Source organism: Carassius gibelio, chromosome A24 (assembly GCF_023724105.1).
Source record: "Carassius gibelio isolate Cgi1373 ecotype wild population from Czech Republic chromosome A24, carGib1.2-hapl.c, whole genome shotgun sequence".
Lineage (NCBI taxonomy): Eukaryota > Metazoa > Chordata > Actinopteri > Cypriniformes > Cyprinidae > Carassius > Carassius gibelio.
In genome coordinates this window covers 6,772,127-6,792,493 of record NC_068394.1, presented here as the reverse complement: position 1 = coordinate 6,792,493, position 20,367 = coordinate 6,772,127, and the positions used below count along the sequence as shown (strand labels likewise).

Below are 20,367 nucleotides of genomic sequence, written 5' to 3'. Positions count from 1 at the left end.
ATTAGTATTGTTATTATAGGTGCAACGCTTCTTTCAAAGCCCTTTCTGCAAAAGGTGAGTGTTTTTCCTCTCTTCCGTCTGAAGATGTCGTCATCGCGCAGAGTTGCAACTTCAAACGACTTCAAACGTTCTCTGTTACCATAGCAACTTCGTGCGTGAAACATGGAGGACTTAAAGAAACGATATTTATCTCTCTGCGTTGAAGTTCAGCAGCCTCCAAATACATGTGTTTGCGAAGCCTTGGAAAACAACATTAATAGGTTGGTTTGGAAGGTATATCATGTATAACGTATGAATTACTTTGAATTAATGTTGTTTTGTTTGATTCAGTGATGGCTCACTCAAACTAACTGGTAATGATCAACTGAAGCACGGAGATAGATTGACAGATGAAGATATGCTGATCTTGTCAAAAATATTTGTGGGAAATTCGGCTATAAAGGGTAAATATTAACTCGTCCTACCCTGAACACTTTTAGGCCACGCAAATCATAAACAACTGCACATATTTACAAGTTCATTGTTGCCTATTTCTGCATCAAGTACTTTAAAATGTGATTTTATAATGAACTGAAAATAATAAAACTTCATTGCAGGTTTAGATCTTCGATACAACAATATCACGGATAAAGGAGCTGTTTATGTTGCACACCTCATTCAGGTACTGTATGACAGAATGTTCCTAAAGACTCATTCGGGAGCTTTATTACGTTTATATCTTTAAGCTAACTAAAAATGTTAAAAATGAAACTTTAAAGGAATATTGTAATTTCAACAGGAGAGTGAGTCCCTTCAGTCTCTTGATCTGATGTGTAATAACATTGAGTCAGATGGTGCAGACGTGATAGCAAAAAGTCTTCATGTAAGTGTGACTCATTCACATTTATAATTAATGTTAAAATTCAAATCATACATCATAATTTTTGAGTGAATGCCAGTATCTATCATGATTTTAGCATGTACTTTGTTAATTTTACAGAAAAATATAAGTTTGAAGACGCTCAGAATGACGGGAAATAAGATTGGAAACAAAGGTGCCTTGCAACTGGCTGCTATGTTGCAGGTCAACGCTTCTTTAGAAGAAATAGATGTCTCCGACTGTGATCTGGTAAGTTTCTTGAACAGGAATGTAACCACAAAATAAAGGTAGTTTACATTTGAATGAAAGTATTGTGTTTATTTAATAGGCTACACAAAGTGTAATAGCATTTGCTATCGTCCTTAAGAACAACCGAAGAATCCGTGCTATAAATATTAGCAGACCTCTTCTTTTCAGTCTTCAGGTTTGTTTTCAGGAAAGTTGTTTTTGATATACCCACTTTATTAATAATTTATTTGGTTTATTTTGGTCTTTTTAATGGTTAAAAGTACATTTAACTTAAATGATAGGAGGAAACAACAGTCCACATGGCACAGATGCTGGTGGTGAATAAGACACTGAGGGAGCTGCACATGGCAAAGCATGACATGACTGATACTGGTGTGGAGAGACTGTGTGAAGCACTGAAGTTAAATGTCTCTCTACGCTACTTGGATCTTCGCTGGTATACACCCACTCACATAACTCTCATAATTCATGATCCTAAAGGGAAGGTTCACACAAAAAAATTACAATTCTTTTATTGTTTACTCACCCTCATGTCTTGTGAAATCTGTATGACCTACTTTCTTCTGTGGAAAGCAAAGGGAGTTTTTATAGTAATATCGTAGCTGTTTTTCATACAATGAAAGTGGAAGGGGACCACGGCTGGGTTTCCACTATCATTATTTGGCACAGAGCAACTCAGACATGACAGTTCTTTTGTGCTTCTCAGGAAATACTCGAGTCACCTTCATTTATAAAGCACTGTATACAGTACAGACTGTTTCAAAGCAGCTTCACAGTAATAAACAGGAAAATAACAGATCCAAACCGCATCAGATATGAGACAAATTCAATTTCTGCTGCAAAGCAGCTCTACAAAGACCAGTTTCATTATTCAGCTTAAATTGGGTGATTGTGTTGAGTCTTGATTTAGTTCAGTTCAATAACTGTGTAAAGTTAATCAGTTATGAAATTTGTTCAATTCATTAATAAGCAATATGACGATAAGATAGAGAAATGATCATTTCTGTATTTTTTTTATTTTTTTAACAGTAACAGAATTACACGGGATGGAGCCAAATTCTTATCAGAGGTTTTGAAACAAAATCCCTCTTTGGAGATTCTAGATCTTTCTTCCAATCGCATTGAAGATGACGGTGCGGTATATCTAAGTGAAGCTATCAAGCTGCCACACAGCAAACTCAAAGCGTTAGTGTACATAATTTATAAAACAATGCTATTATCTGTCTAAAATCTCAAGTTTATATTTGAAACTATTTCTCTTGTCCAATTTATCCCATTGTCTTTGCCTCCTAGATTGTCTGTTACCAGCAACAACATTGGAAAGAAAGGTCTTATGTCCTTCAACGAGGCAATGAAAGTGGATTCCTGTCTCACACACATGTACATCTGGGGGAACAAACTTGAGGAGCCAGTTTGCATTGTAAGATTCCACAAATCTCTAAATTATCAAATATTGCATTCAACTAGTGTACAAAAGTTCATTCAGATGTCTTGATGTTCTCTCTGCATGTTTAATCAGGCTTTCTCTCAGCTGATAAGCAGCGGGCGGCTGTTGGAGGAGCACACAGATGTTTCTCCCTATGAGGTGGATGGTCATGTTTTTTTAGCAGAAACATCTCATGGTTTACACAGGCATTACTATTTGACATCCATTAATGGGGGAGATGGAGACTCAAGTAGTTCAGCTCTGGCCCTGATGGCATCAGATTCATTGCAGATCTATCCAGACTTACATTCATGATTATTGGTTTTGTCCAAAAGTGTGTGTTGCTGCTTCAGTGTAAGACACATTAAGACTTAACTTGATTTAACGGGACTTTTTGTTGTTGTTGTTGAAATATTTCAGGAGCTTGCAAGCAAAATAATCCACAGCACAGTTGGTTATATTTGTATTTATTATAATTACTCACAAAGTTAGTGTTTTTGATTACAGCCTTTATGTCCATGTGTCCAGTGTTTGGAAATGTCACAGGCTGCCATGATGTCTGCAAAAAACACGTCATTTATGTAAACGATTTGCTCTGACACTTAGTCTTCGCTGTATTGGGTGTCACATGCAAATTGTTTTCACAGTTTTGACGGGACAGATAAAAGTCAGAGAGATTTTGATTTAGCAAGTTCAGTCAAAAACACTCTTTTTGTTTTATGTAAATGTTTTATGTAAAAGAAGCAAATGAATAAAATAAAGTGTAAATCCAAATACTTGTCCAACAAGAATAATCTCTACTGTATTGCAAACAATCAACACTTGAAGGTATATTCAACCAACAAATGAAAATGTATGAATCTTCATGCAGATCTAAGTAACTTTTGATAATAAAAATTGATAATAAAACATCTTCTTTTTCTATGATCAGTTGTGTGATATAAAATAAAATAAAAACATGTTTAAAAAAAGAAAATGGGTCAAAGGAAAGTACGTATTAGTCGAATGCTTTTCAATCAACACATTGTCAGTAACATCTTTGAAGCTTCAGTAACTTTCGAAGTGGATGAAATGCTTCTCATTAACCTGCTGCCTTCGGCCTGGCCGTGGCCAGCTTGTCACACTCCAGGATGACATTCTTCTTGCAAAGTATTTTTTCCAGCTTCTCTCTCTCAGCTGAACTCAGAGCCCAGTGCTGCAGAGACAGACGGGTGAGGGACGAGAGATGCGGAAGGGCCTCCAACAAGGCGGGCAGCCAGGGAGACACAGAGAGAGACGCAGAAGGTCGCAGACTGACATCCAGCTCCTCCAGTCCCTTTAGAGCAGCAGCCTTTCCAAAAAGAGCCATCCAACCACCATCCCCAACACTGCCATTATAAGACAAATCCAGCTGTTTTAGATGGGACAGAACTCCACGCTGGCAAGCGGATTCTGCAAGATTACAACAGTTTGCAAAAGTGTCATCAGATGGATGTTTAAAGTACTGTCGTCATGTATTCCAGCATTAATGTAATTAACTGAGCATCCTTTGACCAAAACTGACCTAGCTGTAGCACATCTTCAGTGGTTAAATTACAGCTGCTCAGTCTGAGTTCCTGTAGTTTGAAATCAGGCGACAAAGGCTCCAGAAATTGCTTCAGATTTTCCCCCACACACTTGTTCCATGACAAGTTCAAACTTTCAAGCTGTTTTAGCATCTGCATTGCAGTACCTTTGAGGAAACCCAGAAACACACATTTTTTTTTATTTTAAATCTCTCCATTAAAATATATATAATGTCATTAAACTGTATTGGTTTCATACCAAGAGCATGGCATGCATGTGTGCTCAAAGCACAGTTGTTTAATGGAAGTTTGGTTATCTGAGAAAGAGGGAGGGTTTGCAGAAGATTCTGGAGTGTCTCGCCAACACTTTTATTGGATGACAAATCCAGCTCCCTGAGCTCTTTGAGAGATGAAGCTACCTGGACTGAGAAAGCGAGTTAAAATAACAATACGAACAACTTCACTTCAGCTAGATTAACTATGACAACTAGTCTTACCTAAAGCTAACACATCCTCCTTTGTTAGACAGCACAGATGCATGTCCAAACTCCTCAGGTGTGTGAGGAGAGCTAGGTTAGTGGACAGCATGGTGAGACCTCCACCTGCTTCCTTATTACATGACAGATTGATGTGCTCTAGCGCAGGGACGGACCCGAGTGCCTGTCCTTTAAACATTAAAAAAAACTAATTCAATAAATCATTCTCCAAAATCATTAAGAGAACTTATTCAATTATTAAAATTACCGAGAACACTGATGCTGTCTTTACTGAGTCCACACTTGCTCAGATTTAGGGTCTTCAGTTGTGGAGTTGAGCCTAGAGAGGAGGTGAAGTTCTCCACTCCTTTGATTGACAGCTTATTATTGGACAGATCTAACTCCTCCAAACTAGACAACATGGGAAGAGCCTCACCTGAAGAAGAAAAAAAAACCTTTTAAAGAAAATAGATAACCAGCTCTTTATAGGCTTCTTCTGAATGAACTAAAGTTGCATTCACAGTTTATACACTTAAATGCAATGATGCACTTAAGTATTTTTACTGTTACTTGTCTCAGTCTGTGCTTTATCAGAGTCTATACATTTTGGAGGGGAAATGGATTACAAGAATAATAGCTTTTACTATACAACATTTTAGAACCAAAAGCAATTCCTAGTTGTTTTGAATGGGGGAAAAAAACAAGAATCAACTTTCCAATGAACTAAATTAACCAGTTCACAAACCTCTTCGAGTGGTTTATTTGTGATTGCATCAGTTAACAACTGATTCAATGATTTGGTAAGACAAAATCTCAAGTAAATCTGTCTAGTCTGACTCAAAATGAGCCAAGAACCATAACATGTTCCTCAGTTTGACTGACTGCATTATGATGTCAAACTGAGCTCGAACCTGACATTAGAACCCTCGCTCCTTGAATAGAAATTTTGAGCAGGAGGAATGATAAAAAAAAAAAAAAATGGCAGTAGAGACCTGCAAAGAAAGTTATTACAACCTAAAAGTAATTAGTTGCATTTTGCATAAAATAAATTATAGATTTCATAAAAATGTAATTATTAAAAACAATATATTTTTGTAATTGTATCATTACATTTACATTATGATTAAGCTAATTTCATGTCTAATTCTCATTAGTCTAATGTGTAAATACAAAACTTACTCGAGTAGAATTTTTTACTGGTATTATATTTCATCTAAGTATGTATAATTTAACTCAAATGCTGGATCTGTGTGCCTAGTTCACCACTACCCAAAAGAATTAAACTTCTAGTCTTCAGTGTCATAAGAAATCTTACCGTGGAGTAGTAGGAGGTTCTACTTCAATTAACATCATTATATGTGTTTTATACAAACGCATGTCTTACTCAGAGCTGTAATGTCTGTCTCAGAGAGCTGACAGTCCACCAGACGGAGTTCTTTCAGTGTGCTTTCAGGTTGGAGGTGTTCTGTGAAGTGTCTGAAATGTCCTCCACCCACACCAACGTTCCAGGACAAATCTAGCACCTCTATTAGAGGAATGGAGTCAAGAGCTTCACCTGGAATTCATTTTAGGAGAGTTTTTATTTAATTTATCTTAAATGAGACAAATTTCAAGAAATCAGGTTGGAATTTAAATTATTTTCCAAAGAAACGTGTGTATATTTAGCTTTTGATCTCATGTATGTGTTAAATGTTGCTTAATTTAGCATTTTTGTGAGGTCTTTTCAAATAAAAAGACCTAAAATGAAAAAAATGAAGATGCTGCCATTATTTACTCGTCCTTGTGTCATTTCAAACTTGTATTAGTCTTTCTTTCTTCAGCAGAACAAAAAAAAGAAGATATGTTTACCACAGATTTTGGTTCCCATTGACTTCCAGTATCTTTTTTGACCATGCAATCGAGGTCAATTAAACTTAAACTGTTTGCTCATCAACATTCTTCAAAATATATTTTTTTTGTGTTTTTTTGTGAAGAATGTTGGTAACATTCCCATTGACTTTCATTTCCATAGAGTTTTGGTTCCCAGTGACTTCCATTGTATGGTGAATAAATGATGGAAGTCAATTGGAAACTGTTTGGTTACCAACATTCTTCAAAATGTCTTCTGCAGAAGAAAGAATGTCACAGGCCTTCAGGTTTGGAATGACATCGAGAGTATCATGACAGAATAAAAAATTTTGGGTGAACTATCCCTTTAAGTCGTTATAATGAATACTTCCTGTACCAAGAGAAGTGAGGTCTTGATTTGTTAATCTGCAGCTACACAGCTTCAGCACTCTCAGTTTTCCTACATGATGCAGATGTGCAGTAAGTGCCTTCAGGGAGCCTCCAACCAAATCATTCCAGGACAGGTCCATCACCTCCAGCTGAGCCAGAAATGGCAGTAAGGTGGCTGAGGAAACGTCAAAACAATAATCGGAGATCCTGGCGTATGTACGATCTTGTGAATATTATTTTACAGTGGGGAAAAAAAGTGTCACAACACCCACCTAGTTCCACCACATCTGTAGCTGTAAGATCACAGTGGCTCAGGCTCAGATTCTGACTGTGAGGGGTTTTCCCAAGCTTCTGAGCGAACTGCTTCACCCGACCCCAGCCCACAACAGAGCCAGCCTCATCATCTGTGTCATTGATCTCTAAAGGAAAACAAGGGTTTGTTCATCTATATTTAAGTTGTTACGTCTTCTAAACAAACCTAATGCCCACCTTTCCCAGGCTCATTTTTTTCCTTTCCCTCACCGGCCTCTGATTCTTTCACTTCGGGGATGCCTACGTTTCTCTTGTCACTGCTCTCTGATGGGCGGAAGAGGCGGCCCACAGCCGGTTTCTTCCTTTCCGTGAAAGAGGCTTTCCTTCGGAGTTGGTTCATTATCAGATCCAGAGGAGATCTTTTCTGAACACTCTCCTTCCCTTTGGTAGACTCTGCATTGTGATGACAAAATGGATTTATAAACGACTCCAAATGTATTTTTAGATTAATAATCTCATTCAATCTCACACCAAATGAATACAAATAAAAATATATTTTGCATACAAATATATATATATATATATATATATATATATATATATATATATATATATATATATATATATATATATATATATATGAATTATTTTCAGAACAATATTCTTTGCTAATGTTTCACTTTTATTTATTTTTTTCTACAACAAATACTATATATATATATATATATATATATATATATATATTACTTAATAATGTATATAATGTATAATGTATGTACTTATGTTTCTATTTAATAATGCTTACCTTTCGGGTAAAATTAAGGAGGGGGTGGTAAATAAAAAATATATATATATATATTGTATAATTGTTTTATTGAATTGTGTCATGTTTTGGGGGTCAGTATGACCCAGACATGCTTTGACAGACTTCGCGGGACGCTTCCAGATAACATACCTGTTGAATCCATCGTTTTTCAAAGAAGCAGGTAAGTTTTTATATATGGTTATTCTGTCCGTTTTTCAATCTGAAAAATGAATACACCAATATTTCAAACAATATAAATGACAATCGATTTGTTTACTGCTTATCGGTGCGACGGAACCTGGTTTAAAATCATTCAGTCAGAATGACTCGAGTTTTTTCTTACCTTGAAATATTTCTTGAATCCTTTGTATATTATTCATTCATCAGTGCGCGATGACTGTAAACATTTTCAGTCCGCGTTTACACCTGTCAAGTTCATCTCATTCGCACCGGATCCCGGAAGTTAGGCTGAACTTTGGCTTTATAAAAACATAGTAAACAAGCGCCGTCACATGAATCCGGTCACTTTAAAAGCCTCATTAATTTAACATTTTTGTCACTCATTTATGAATGTTGCACAAGTGGACACCGTGAATTTGCTGAGTGGACACCAGAAATATGTGCCAGAAGACCTTTCTAAAAAAGGTTTACTTTGGTAACCAGTGAAATAGTTAACTTACTACAGTTAGTACTTTAAAATCATGAAAAATACATATGAAATCTCTTTCAGGCAGTCTAAGAAGCTTTTAGAGTACCTTTATTGTAATGTTTAGCACTAAATATCGTACCTCTGAAATTTTGATGTTAACTAATGTTACAAATGGGCTTTTTATTGATTACTAGTAGTAGCAACAGTAAATTCGCTTTTATACAAGCCTTTTAAAAGATATGTCAATGTATATAATTATATATAATATTTTTTATTATTTTCCCCAACAGCACATTAATATATCATTTCCCATGAGTGAATGTAGAAAGATGACATACAAAATTTGGAGGGTGAAACAAAGTGTCTCGATCACTGTGGAGGTAGGACAAAAGTGTCATGTTATATGATACACACAAAAGATGGCACTGGCAAAGATAATTCAGATTTTGTACTTGACAACATTTTTTGTGAAATCATGTTTGCCTTAAAAGTTAGGAAACAATACTCAGTATATCTGTATAATATATGCATCTTTAAATCATCTGGAAACTGAAAAAAAGGAAGAAAATCATTTAAACAAATGTCATAGCAGCAGCACAGAGGTATTTATCAGTCATACACCTGACTACTCCATCCATTCACTTCTATACATAAATATACATCCCGTATTTTACGTTTTTCTATGTATATATCTGTAAGTGTTCGACTGAGGTAGCAACTATTTAATTAATCTTAACTGTTCAGTTTTGGATATAAAAGCAATTACAGATAAACACGGTGATTGTCAGTTACAGCAAACAATATCGATACATAATTCTCACACATATAAGAATAACACATTTTTCTCTGAGCAAAGTACATACAGACCTGGTTGTCTAGACAATTTATGGAATATAAAGTACAAGGACCATGTCATATACTTAAACTGTACTTAAAGTTGAGGCAATGAGCGTTTTAACATTTATCATCACTTTTAAAATATATAATTATCTTAGTTTTTTTTCTCAAAATGGGAGAATAAAATTGGTGGTCATTAAAAGAGGCGAACATTCACTGTAAATGGCATAGAAAACATTTTCTTTCATTGACTTCATACCACAGTGTAAACATAGTATATATATCCATATTTTATGAAAGTACACATGCATATATTTTGTACATTCATAATGAGCGTAACCTGCATACAATATAAACAAAAATATGGCAAAAAAGAAAGTAAAATATGTATAATTTGACATAAGAATATATTTACATAACTTTTATTCATAAACAATAAATATTTTTTTAAACAATAACAGTTGCGATATATTTTTAAACAATTCCAATACTTAAAAAAAAGAATAAAAAAATTATTTGATATTAGTAGTCCTAGCATTAAATCAAAATGGATGGTGTTGATTGTAAGCTTGCAGGGTTAGTGGTTTGCATAATAATTGTAACTACTTAAGTTGTATCAAAACAACAAAAATCCTTACTCAAATGTCAACAAAACTCAACAAATTCACAGCATTGAGCCCAAACCCAACCCAAATTGTATAATTCATCCGTAGGACTGCAATTAAAACAACTTTGGCATCCAATTCCAAAAAGGACACACCAAAATGAATCTTGTTCACAGAAATCAGGTTGCGGTGACCGTAGACCACGCTAAGCTGTCGGGTACATGTGTGTGTCACTGGAGACTGAAGACACCCAGTCCACTGAAGCAGGGTGGCTGCTGTCCCTCATCTGATGTTTGAGCTCAGAGATGGTGCGCTCCAGTCTCTCTCTGGCTTCTCGCTCTCTGCGTAGCTCTTCCTGCAGCTCCTCACGGTCTTCCTCAGCGTGGTCCAGCCTCTCACGCAGTTCTGATAACTAAGCACAGGATGCCTTTGGTCAGTTAAAGTGAATTATACAACAAAAAAACAGGGCTTGATTTTTTTAAAGTTCTTTTAATAATTATATACACACACACAAACATATATATATATTTGTGTGTGTGTGTGTATAATATATATATATATATATATATATTTATTTATTTATTTATTTTTTTACTGTTCGAAAGTTGTTGTTTTTTTTTATTTTTTTTTTTTAGAAATTAATACTTTAGTTCAGCATGTATGCATTAAATATATAAAAATATATAAAAAATATATATATTGTCATCAGAATAAAGAAAATATATGCCATACAATTTATATATATATATATATATATATATATATATATATATATATATATATTGTATGTCATATATTTTCTTTTTTCTTTTTAAGAAATTACTTATTCTGCAAGTGTACATTGTGTCAGTAAAGACAGTTATAATGCTTTTTTTTTTTTTAAATGCTGTACCTTTGAACTTTCTATTTGTTGAAGAATATCATGACTTCTACAAAAATATTAAGTTTTTAACATTGATAATTATAAGAACTGTTTCTTAAGCAGCAAATCAGATTATTGGAATGATTTCTGAAGGATCGTGTGACTGGAGTAATGATGCTGAAAATTCAGCTTTGCCATCACAGGAATAAATTATATTTTAAAATATATTGAAATACAAAATAGCTATTTTAAATAGTAATAATATTTCACGATATTACTATTTTAACAGTATTTTTGATCAAATAAATGCAGCCTTAGTGTGCATAAGAAACTTCTTTACAATTGAAATGAAACTTTAAAATACAATTTTATCCTAAAACAAATTATAAAAAGAAAGCATGACAGATTATGAACCTGACATGGTGTTGTGTGGATGTGTATGATCGGCCTCTACCTGTTTGGCATAGATGGTTTCCTGGTGCGGCTCAGTACCAAGTTCTTTGCATCTGCAGCCTTGCTGCCTCAGCTGTTCGAGTCGGGACTTTAACTTTCTCTGTTCCTGCTGGACTTCACCGAGCCTCTGAGCGTGTTCAGTCTGAACCGCCTCCAGCTCCCCGTGTAGGTCACAGCGGTCTGTGGCTTCACCTTGACGCAGAGCCTGCAGCTGCTGTTCACAAGTATCAGAGTGAGAAAGAGTCATCAGATACTCATGCGCACCTTCTGGCACATGAAAAGAAGGTGCTAAAAACACATTATGTGTGCTATATTGTAATCTAGTCAGGTAGGTAAAAACCTTTTCAAGCTGTTTCTGTCTGCGTAGTGTTGACTGAAGTTTGTTGTGTTGAGCACTGTACATCTGAAGGAGCTCCATCACCATGCCATCCTTACTGTGCTCCACAGTCACAGCAACCGACCGCTTATAAGCTGCTGTATCTACCTTCTGCAATTCATCTGGACTGGCATCTTCGTACTGGCCATGTTTTTCTTGCTCTATATCAGTTAGATCTCTTGTTAAGAAACATGTACATTTTGGTAGTGCAATGTGACTTATGATGAAAGCAAGCTGACCTGCAAAGGTGGGCGTCTTTGGGTCGGTGTTGTGTTCTTCCTGATTCTTCACATTCGGAGTATCACCTAGCATCTCTTTTCCTGTAGACCCCATTTCCTTTCCAGGCACATACTCAGGGTGTTGTGCCAAGCCATTATCTTCCAACTTGTCAGGCATGTACTGGTACCAGCTGGAGAGGAATACAATAAAGGAAATTACTTACTGTTTTGTACTAAACTACTTCTAGCTCTATGTATATATATTTGTGTGCATGTATATATATATATGTGTGTGTGTGTTTATATATGTTTATTTTAATTGTGTATTATTATCAGTACCCTGAGATCTGAGTGTTTAACATTGTGCTTTAGTCCACAATGTGTGTTTAAAGTCAAAAGACTAAACACACACACACACACAAAAAGAAAAATAAAATAAAATATAAAAACCTATATTTTAACCTTATTTTATTTTAAAAAATCTATTAAAAATTTAATGTAAAACAAAATGTCCAAATAAATTCTAATTCAAAATATAAAAAAACATTATAATAACATCTCGATGCTAAAATGGCACTGCTTTTAAGAACATGTCCAGATCTTTTTTCACCTCAAAATCAACTGAAAGAAATACTAAATTATATTTTAGAACAGAAGTATGATTATTTACATTGTGACATTATTTTCATTACAGTTAAGCATATTAACCCAAATTATACAATATTTATATCATAATAGCAATTATTTATTCATTCATTATTAATTCACATTCATTTATACTTTTAAATCTCAGTTAAACTATTTTAATTTAATTTAATAAAAAATATATATTTGTATTTTTTTATTTGATAATTATGACCACTGCGAACAATAAACCTTTAAATGTTTGATTTGCATTTATTATGTTAATGAATAGGTTTTTTTTTAAATCATTATGAGATAATGAGAATGATTAATGAGAACAATAAAAATTAAGTATTTACAAAAAATAAATATTTGTCCTTTTTTTATCTGCGATTTTTGGGAAGAAATTTGTCCAGGATCAGATAATCTATACATATTATTGAATAATGTATATCTGTAAATGAATTGAACCTTTGCCACATCAAGTCAGCTTGGCCAGGGTCCTCCTTAAGACTGGCAAGCAAACGTGAGTCGAACACAAATGCAGGTGAAGATACTCCCTGTAAGAGAGAGATAAAAAGAACTCGTTAGCCTGGTTTCACTAACAAAAAAAGGGATTGATTATCCATTGTGTGTTAACGCTGATTGCTCTTAACGTATTAGCAGTCCCATTGAGTTGTATTACTTATTGAACATTGATTTAATCCCTTCACATGCCAAGCAGCCTCCTAAAGCACACGAGTATGAACAGTGTCACTTCTGCACGTCTTCATGCACACACACATTTAGTTCTTATGATTCATTCTATTCCAGTAGAGAAGCCAGATCTAGAACTATGTAAACAAGACTTTATATCATTGTGAAAGCTCACACTGATTAATACTCTCATTCTGACATGTTTTACAGGCCGTGTGATGATGTTGCACTCCCTAATATAGGACAGAAACGTGAATCTGAACACTGGAGGAAATATGGACGTTTCTCCCATCAACAGCCTGTGACGTAAGCCGCTTTAATGTAAATAGGCCATCTGATCTGTCATAAAGCCTCAGCAACCAGCTTGCACACCACACGCACGTTCAAAGCATGTGGACCCTAAAAAAAATAGAAACCACACACCCACACGATGCAGAGTCAAAAATTTCCTTTATGGTCATAAAGTGACAATTCGCACATACTCAAAAGTCCCTCCACTGTGGTTATGAAGCACTCGATGCGTGGTTCTTCTGGAAATCGAGTCTTTCTAAGTATACTCTTGAAACTGTTTATCAGTGGTAGGAACGGTTTGGTGTATATGTCTCTTAGAAACAAAACAAGTAATACAGGTTTATTAAAAAACACACACTAATACCGTCTTTCATACATTTACATGTGAAGTGCATGAACTCAGAACGTCTCTGGTTGGGGGAAGGGTGTGCTGTCTGGGGGCCATCACGTGGCACTCATGGCACGAGGACTAATCTACACTGCTATTTATGAAGTGACATGAGCAGGACGGTCACTTTTAATGCACTACATTGATATGATTCATTTGTGACTTTTGACTAGAGATGTTCCGATACCCTTTTTCTCTTCCCGATACCGATTCCGATACCTGGGCTCAGGGTATCGGCCGATACCGAGTACTGATCCGATACCTGGGTGTATATCTGTATATACAGCTGTATATACTACTAGCCCTGTGTAAATTGCTAGAATTTTTTTATGGTGTGCTTCAGACAGATCCCTCAATAAAACATGAACAAATACATGGTGAACTACTGTATTTATTACAGTATTTTTATTATCTAACATGAATTTGACAGTATTATTTATTTTCTTATGCAAAAAAGAACTTCAAATGCAGCCAAAAATCTAACACCGCAAACTAAAAAAGGTATTTAAGTTTTACAATATAACTGTATAAAAAAACTGCAACAAATAAGTCTAGGAATATAAAAAAAGATCTATTAATCAGATAATCTCTAACAAGTAAAAAACAAGTAAAAAACAAGCAACCATCTAGGCATAATTATTATTATTATAGAGATGTATTATTATTACTGTAGGCTACAACAGTAGCTTTATATATTGTCAATTTACTCATGTAAACCAAACATTTATTTTAATGGGCTGCCATGAAGATCTTTGAGTGTCTGTGTTTATGATATGACAGTATTCTCAAATGAAACGGTAAATTCTCATGAAGTGACGGTTTATGCGTTCGTGTCCTCATGACACACAGCAGAGACTACAAAACAGCGAGCTCTCGCGCATCTGTGCCAGTCACCCACAGAGATGTAGATTTTGCGGGAGTAATATTTAAATAGTATTTTGCAGTTTAATATTCACAGACACTAGTATATATTCGGCTACTGTCTGGAGCCCTGCGTTTTGACTTACACGGAAGCGACTGAACGCAGTTGCCGGTACTGAATATACTCGAGAGTCTTTAACTACCGGTACTACAGAGACATACTGCTAACCACTGATCTATAATATAGTAGCGGCTTCACTGTCTTTTGGCAGTTTAGAATGTGATGAGTGATCCAGTCATATATAGATAAGGGCTGCTAACGCGTTTTCATTTCTTCTTCGCTGCTCTAAACAGGGGTTGCTTGTGGCAACACAGCACAACTTCCTGTGTTTTCAATGCATTTTGAGCAGCGAAGAAGAACCGTGCAGCGGTTAGGCAAAGCTTGCGGTCATAACTAGGTCTTTTTTAAGAAAATGGTATCGGATCGGTATATGGGTTCATGTACTCGCCGATGCCGATGCCAGAATTTGTTGTGGTATCGGAGATATTTCCGATACTAGTATCGGAATCGGAACAACTCTACTTTTGACCAAATTTGACTACAAGGTTTAATTACAGTCAAATTCGTTTTCCTGCCTTGACCTGAACATTGTTATTTATGTGCACATTACAGGGTGTTAATGTGCATTTGGTTTCATATATGTGACTCTGGACCACAAAAAAAAAAAGTCTTAAGTCACTGGGGTATATTTTTAGCAATAGCCAAAAAAACACTTGTAGGGGTCAAAATTATTGATTTTTATTTTATGCCAACAATCATTAGGATATTAAGTAAAGAAAGATCATGTTCCATGAAGATATTTTGTAAATTTTATACCGTAAATACATCTTAACTTAATTTTTGATTAGTAATATGCATTGCTAAGAATTAATTTGGACAACTTCAAAGACAGTTTTTTCAGTATTTTGATTTTTTTGCACCCTCAGATTCCAGATTTTCAAATAGTTGTATCTCGGCCAAATATTGTCCAATTCTAATAAACAATACATAAATAGGAAACCTTATTTATTGCACTTTTTTATTGTCTCTAGAAGTATATCTAATAAGTAGTCATATTATATATTAAATGTAAACAGAATGTCTGTATCTGGGAAAACTGCTGGGGATGTTGTTGAGTCTCTGGCTAAGCATTATTTGATGAGATGGGAATTCACTGAATGCGCTGAGATTTGATTGGCTGAGAGGGAGGCTGGGGCCAGGGGTTCGCTCTCTGATTGGTTGGTGATGGAGGTCCTGCAGTGTGAGTGCTAAGCCTGTAAAGGGGGAGCAATATACTGCAGGCACATGTAACAGAATGTCCCAGCCACTCTCTTTCACTCCCTCTCTCAATCTTCTTGCTCTTTCTTTACTCAACTGTCTGTTCTCTCTCTCTCTCTCTTCCCTCCCGCCCACTCCTCCTCTGTTTCTCTCCCCTGTTGCTGTGGCTCCCGCTGTTTGTGCAGACTCTGTCAGAAGGAGTTTGAGAGTCTAGTGACCCGGTCTGAACCAAATTCAGCCATTTCCTTCGGAGGGAAACATCTGGTGCAGCATGAGAGCTAGATTCAGCTGACCCAACATTAGATTTGCTGTTTACTTTCCACTCAAAAAATTTAAACAAACTTGGACGCAGACAACTATGGTCTTTCAAGCTTTCTCGGCTGCAAACGCCTTAGTACTATATATATATATATATATATATATATATATATATATATATTTTTTTTTTTTTTTTTTTTTTTTATGTCACAAAACTTGCAGGAAAAATTAACCGTATAGCTTATTAAGTTTTTTTTTTACATTCATCTTTATTACGATTAAAAATCATATTATTCATATGGATGTAATGCAAGAAAAGAAAATGCAATAGTAAATTTAATTTATACATTATGGAATAAAGTAATTATAAACTGTAAAGAAACAAGATTCACTGTAAAGGTTCAAGATAGCACATTTTAAAACAACATTAATTTATCTTATCTGATAAATACAAATGGTGCCATTACCAATTATTTCCCCATCTTTGTTCATATTTTGCTACACTACAATACATTAACAGCTTAATTTCTGAATTACTATTGATTAAAAATAAGAGATACTCACTACACGCGGCTGCCTCTTCTCTTCCTGGAACTTCATCTTCATATCCTCCAGAGATTTCTTTAGCATCTCTTCATCCGCTGTTCCCAGGTGTTTTTGTGCCAGCTGCAGATAGCAGAACCACTTGGCTGAATCGAAGCCCCAGTGACATGTGCGTTTGTCTGGCTCTCGGTGGGAGTGCATGACAAAGCGCTCTGGGCAGAAGAGCATCCGACATTGGGAACAACGGATACAGTGCGCATCTGGACTGGAGTAAAGCTGGGGTACAAACAGGCCTTGACACTTGCCCAGACATTGGTGTTCCACCCAAAATCCTCCAGATTCCTCACCATCTTTCTCTTCCTCCTCTCTGTCACCATTCCCTTTGTGTGAATCACGAGAGGGCTCCTCGCCTGGATGCAGCAGTGTGTTGCAGAGACGCTGGGAATCGGTCAGTGTGATGAGGCCGCAGGACGGAGTCCCTGGAGGAAGGATGCCCAGCATTTTAAGGATGTGTAACTGTGTGGCATCACAGCGGGAACAGTACAAATACAACTGGTCACACACAGAGTTGATCTGTTGCAATGAAAAGTCCCGCAGGATGGTGTTAAGCAGCTGGGGCAAACAAAGACGCAGTTCGCCTCCCACAGAGAAGCAGGAGATGGATTCGCCCTCCAGACAGCAGAGGCCAAGGTCTGTTGAGCTGTCAGGAGGGACTAGTACGGGTCCCACTGCCATACCTCCCTGAGCCAGAGGGGGCGCCATCTTATACTGACCATGTTGACCTGTGAATGCAGCTGGGCCACCGAGGGAACACTGGCTGCTCAGAGAGAACTGCGCTAGAGTGTGCTTCAAACCAGGGCTCAGATCCGGATTGGCATCCATTTTGCTAGTTGCCTTTGAGACCTGATAGCCAAGAGAGGTTTTTGGGATCTTTTTGCAGGATAAATTGAGAGCAGCCATCACACGTTTCTTTATGGGTGTGCCTTGTACAGCTTTGTCTCGCATCAACCTCTTTAATGGGACTTTTAGAAGTGCCTGTTCCTTGGGGAGGTCTCGGCGCTTATTCTTAGTAGTCTCCATAATGTTGTTTATGGATATCGCCAAGTTGTCTTCAGGGACCAGAAGATACACAGAGGAAGTGTCAGGAATGCAGTGCTTTTTATATGTGGATCATAGTAAGTCTTCAACACTTCCCAGAAGGCTGAAAAGTCCAAACAAGCATCATAGATTATTAATAATAATAAAGGTTTTGATAATAATCAAAAATAAAGGTCAAAAATAATTCATTACTTTGATATTTTATTTTAAAAAAGACATAAGATGGCAACTGAGGGAACCACTTTTATTATATTAACTAAACCTAAGACCATTAAAAAGATAAAAAAAATTTGAACTTAAAACAAAATATATATAAAAACATTGTTTTTCAGAATTTTAAGGCAGCATTTCCCCTTTTTTATTTAGTTTAATTTGATGTACTAAAATTAATAAAACTAAACTGAAATAAGAATTAACAAAAACTATACAGACATTCAACCAGCAAACAGACATTTAGTTATAACTAAAACTGAAACTAAAATTAAAACAATTAAAAAGCAATTGAAATGAAATAAACATGAACTGAAATAAAATAAAATTAAACATAATAAACTTTCTATTTCAGCTATTTGTACTGATGAAATAAAAAATAAATAAGCAATTATATATATATATGTGTGTGTGTGTGTGTGTGTGTATAACAAAAATGCATTAATAAAAAAAAATTATAAACATTTAAATTAGTAATAAAAAAAAAATACAAAAACACAACAAAATTGCTAAAACCTTAACTAAAATAAAAAACATTAAATGTAAAATATGAATAGAAAGTATGATAGTATCTCAATGATATTAAAAAAAACTCATGGTCATTTGTCATGTCTGGGAAATTAGATTCATTCATCTTTTAAATAATTATAAACAGTCTAAACTCATTTCCAGGAAGGGTTTATAGTATTAGTATCATTATAGCGCAATCATCTAAAAAATGAATCATATCTGTAATGTGTTGTGTCTGCATATAATAGACTTTACACCCCCTCTTACAGCGAGAGGCCCCGCCCTCTTCACAAAGCCACTCCCCCTGACCGGTCTTAGAGCTCCGCCCCTCCCCCCTCTGCCTTGGTAATGACATTCACTCGTGCCAGAGACCTCTGCGGGACTACCCCCATATGTTCCCACACTTATGACACTTTCACATTTCACAACAAACTGTGAAGGCACCACTCGAAAAGATTTCACTGCGGGGAAAAAAAGATTCTCTAACGTTAGATCTAGTGGTGATAGAAATATTTAGGTTCTGCTTGTGTGAAATATGATCAAAGCGATGGTGAAAAAATCATACATTGTAATTATTTTCTAACAACACTTGAAGGAAATAAACTATAACCGTCTCTTATTACTGTCGATTATCAAAATACATATGTATGAGTAATCTTAGATAGACCACATTCAAAAGTCAACCGAAACAATCGAAGATAATTATTTAATATTTAATACGCTAAAGAAGGCATTTAATGTAACGTTAAAGGCACGGGAAGCAATCATATAATGAGGTACTGAATATATGAATGATCAAATATTGAAATATTAAATATTGGAAATACTTGCTTTCGTTGTAGAAAATGTTACCCAAAAAAAACAATGTTTATTCAAGCTTACCTTTAAATCTGAAGTATCATTTAACGTTGTTCTGACGAGAAGAAGACGAAAGGAAAAGACGAGAAGAAAGCGCGTGAAATAATTGTATTTTTATATCACGGGATTCCGTCGCGGAGTTCACAGTCGAACGAACGAGCTGACACCGATAACACTGCTGCGGACTTCATACAACGTCAATCCACAACCCAACAACCTACGTCACCCGACGGGTGCCACGGCTAGACGGCGAGATTAGCGGAGGAAGTCTGTCTCGCGATCTGGGGGCGTTACCCGCACTCCTATTAGTCCCGCCCATAAACTAATCACCGATTGGGGAAGTTTTCTGAATTACTTTTTCAACTGTCCAATCGCTGATTGCCATTCGGTCTCTTCTACCGACCACAGCCATAGCAACCGTAGCAAGAGTAGGAAGTCTATACGTGCGGTAAACATGCACGAATTATTGTGAACCGTGGTAAAGGTGTGTCTGTGTGCAGACAACTGATTTTCTCTTGGTTGTCTTGTTGCTTAATAAACACAGGTTAACTGCGCAAAATATTATCAAATTACGATATTAAGTCATTTTAAAATGAAGAAAACACCAGTAGGGGACCATGGATAATAGTCACACCTAGTTATTTACTTTATGGAGTATTTTACAGAGTGGCTTTATAAAAAATTAAAATAAATTGTAACATTATATTTGGTGTATAGCTATTATCAGTGTTTCAGCAAAATATAATAATAAATGTAATCATAAAATTAATATAATTGTTTTGAGTAACTGGAGTAGTGATATTATTGTGTAGATATAATTTGCATAGTAGTCTACTTTCGCTTGAATGTACACCCAAGAGTGTAGTACAATAATTATGCTACTG

The 20,367-nt window shown here is 35.7% G+C and overlaps 3 protein-coding genes across 4 annotated transcripts; 1 reads left to right on the top strand and 2 right to left on the bottom strand.

The window, feature by feature from the left end:
* Window positions 1–156: 156 nt before the first annotated feature.
* On the top strand, window positions 157–2,864 carry LOC127946176 (leucine-rich repeat-containing protein 34-like). The gene is made up of 10 exons (XM_052542540.1): window positions 157–260; window positions 331–443; window positions 597–661; window positions 779–862; window positions 980–1,108; window positions 1,188–1,283; window positions 1,390–1,544; window positions 2,138–2,293; window positions 2,402–2,528; window positions 2,628–2,864. The coding sequence occupies exons 1-10, from the start codon at window positions 163–165 to the stop codon at window positions 2,847–2,849; spliced, it is 1,245 nt and encodes a 414-aa protein (XP_052398500.1). The 5' UTR covers window positions 157–162; the 3' UTR covers window positions 2,850–2,864.
* Window positions 2,865–2,985: 121 nt separating this feature from the next.
* On the bottom strand, window positions 2,986–8,285 carry LOC127946169 (leucine-rich repeat-containing protein 31-like). 2 transcript variants are annotated; one of them, XM_052542532.1, is made up of 11 exons: window positions 8,172–8,285; window positions 7,979–8,048; window positions 7,261–7,476; window positions 7,044–7,190; window positions 6,779–6,946; window positions 5,939–6,109; window positions 4,823–4,990; window positions 4,576–4,743; window positions 4,338–4,502; window positions 4,078–4,245; window positions 2,986–3,965 (listed from the first exon to the last, which is right to left on the bottom strand). In XM_052542532.1, exons 2-11 carry the CDS (start codon window positions 7,989–7,991, stop codon window positions 3,616–3,618), a joined length of 1,734 nt encoding a protein of 577 aa, XP_052398492.1. In that variant the 5' UTR covers window positions 7,992–8,048; window positions 8,172–8,285; the 3' UTR covers window positions 2,986–3,615. The 2 variants fall into 2 exon arrangements, with proteins under 2 accessions (XP_052398492.1, XP_052398493.1); XM_052542533.1 differs by having other exon boundaries at window positions 7,294–7,476.
* Window positions 8,286–8,727: 442 nt separating this feature from the next.
* LOC127946166 (ski-like protein) lies at window positions 8,728–19,733 on the bottom strand. The gene is made up of 7 exons (XM_052542529.1): window positions 19,508–19,733; window positions 16,829–18,008; window positions 12,924–13,012; window positions 11,850–12,019; window positions 11,575–11,771; window positions 11,236–11,448; window positions 8,728–10,331 (listed from the first exon to the last, which is right to left on the bottom strand). Exons 2-7 carry the CDS (start codon window positions 17,885–17,887, stop codon window positions 10,125–10,127), a joined length of 1,935 nt encoding a protein of 644 aa, XP_052398489.1. The 5' UTR covers window positions 17,888–18,008; window positions 19,508–19,733; the 3' UTR covers window positions 8,728–10,124.
* Window positions 19,734–20,367: the final 634 nt, after the last annotated feature.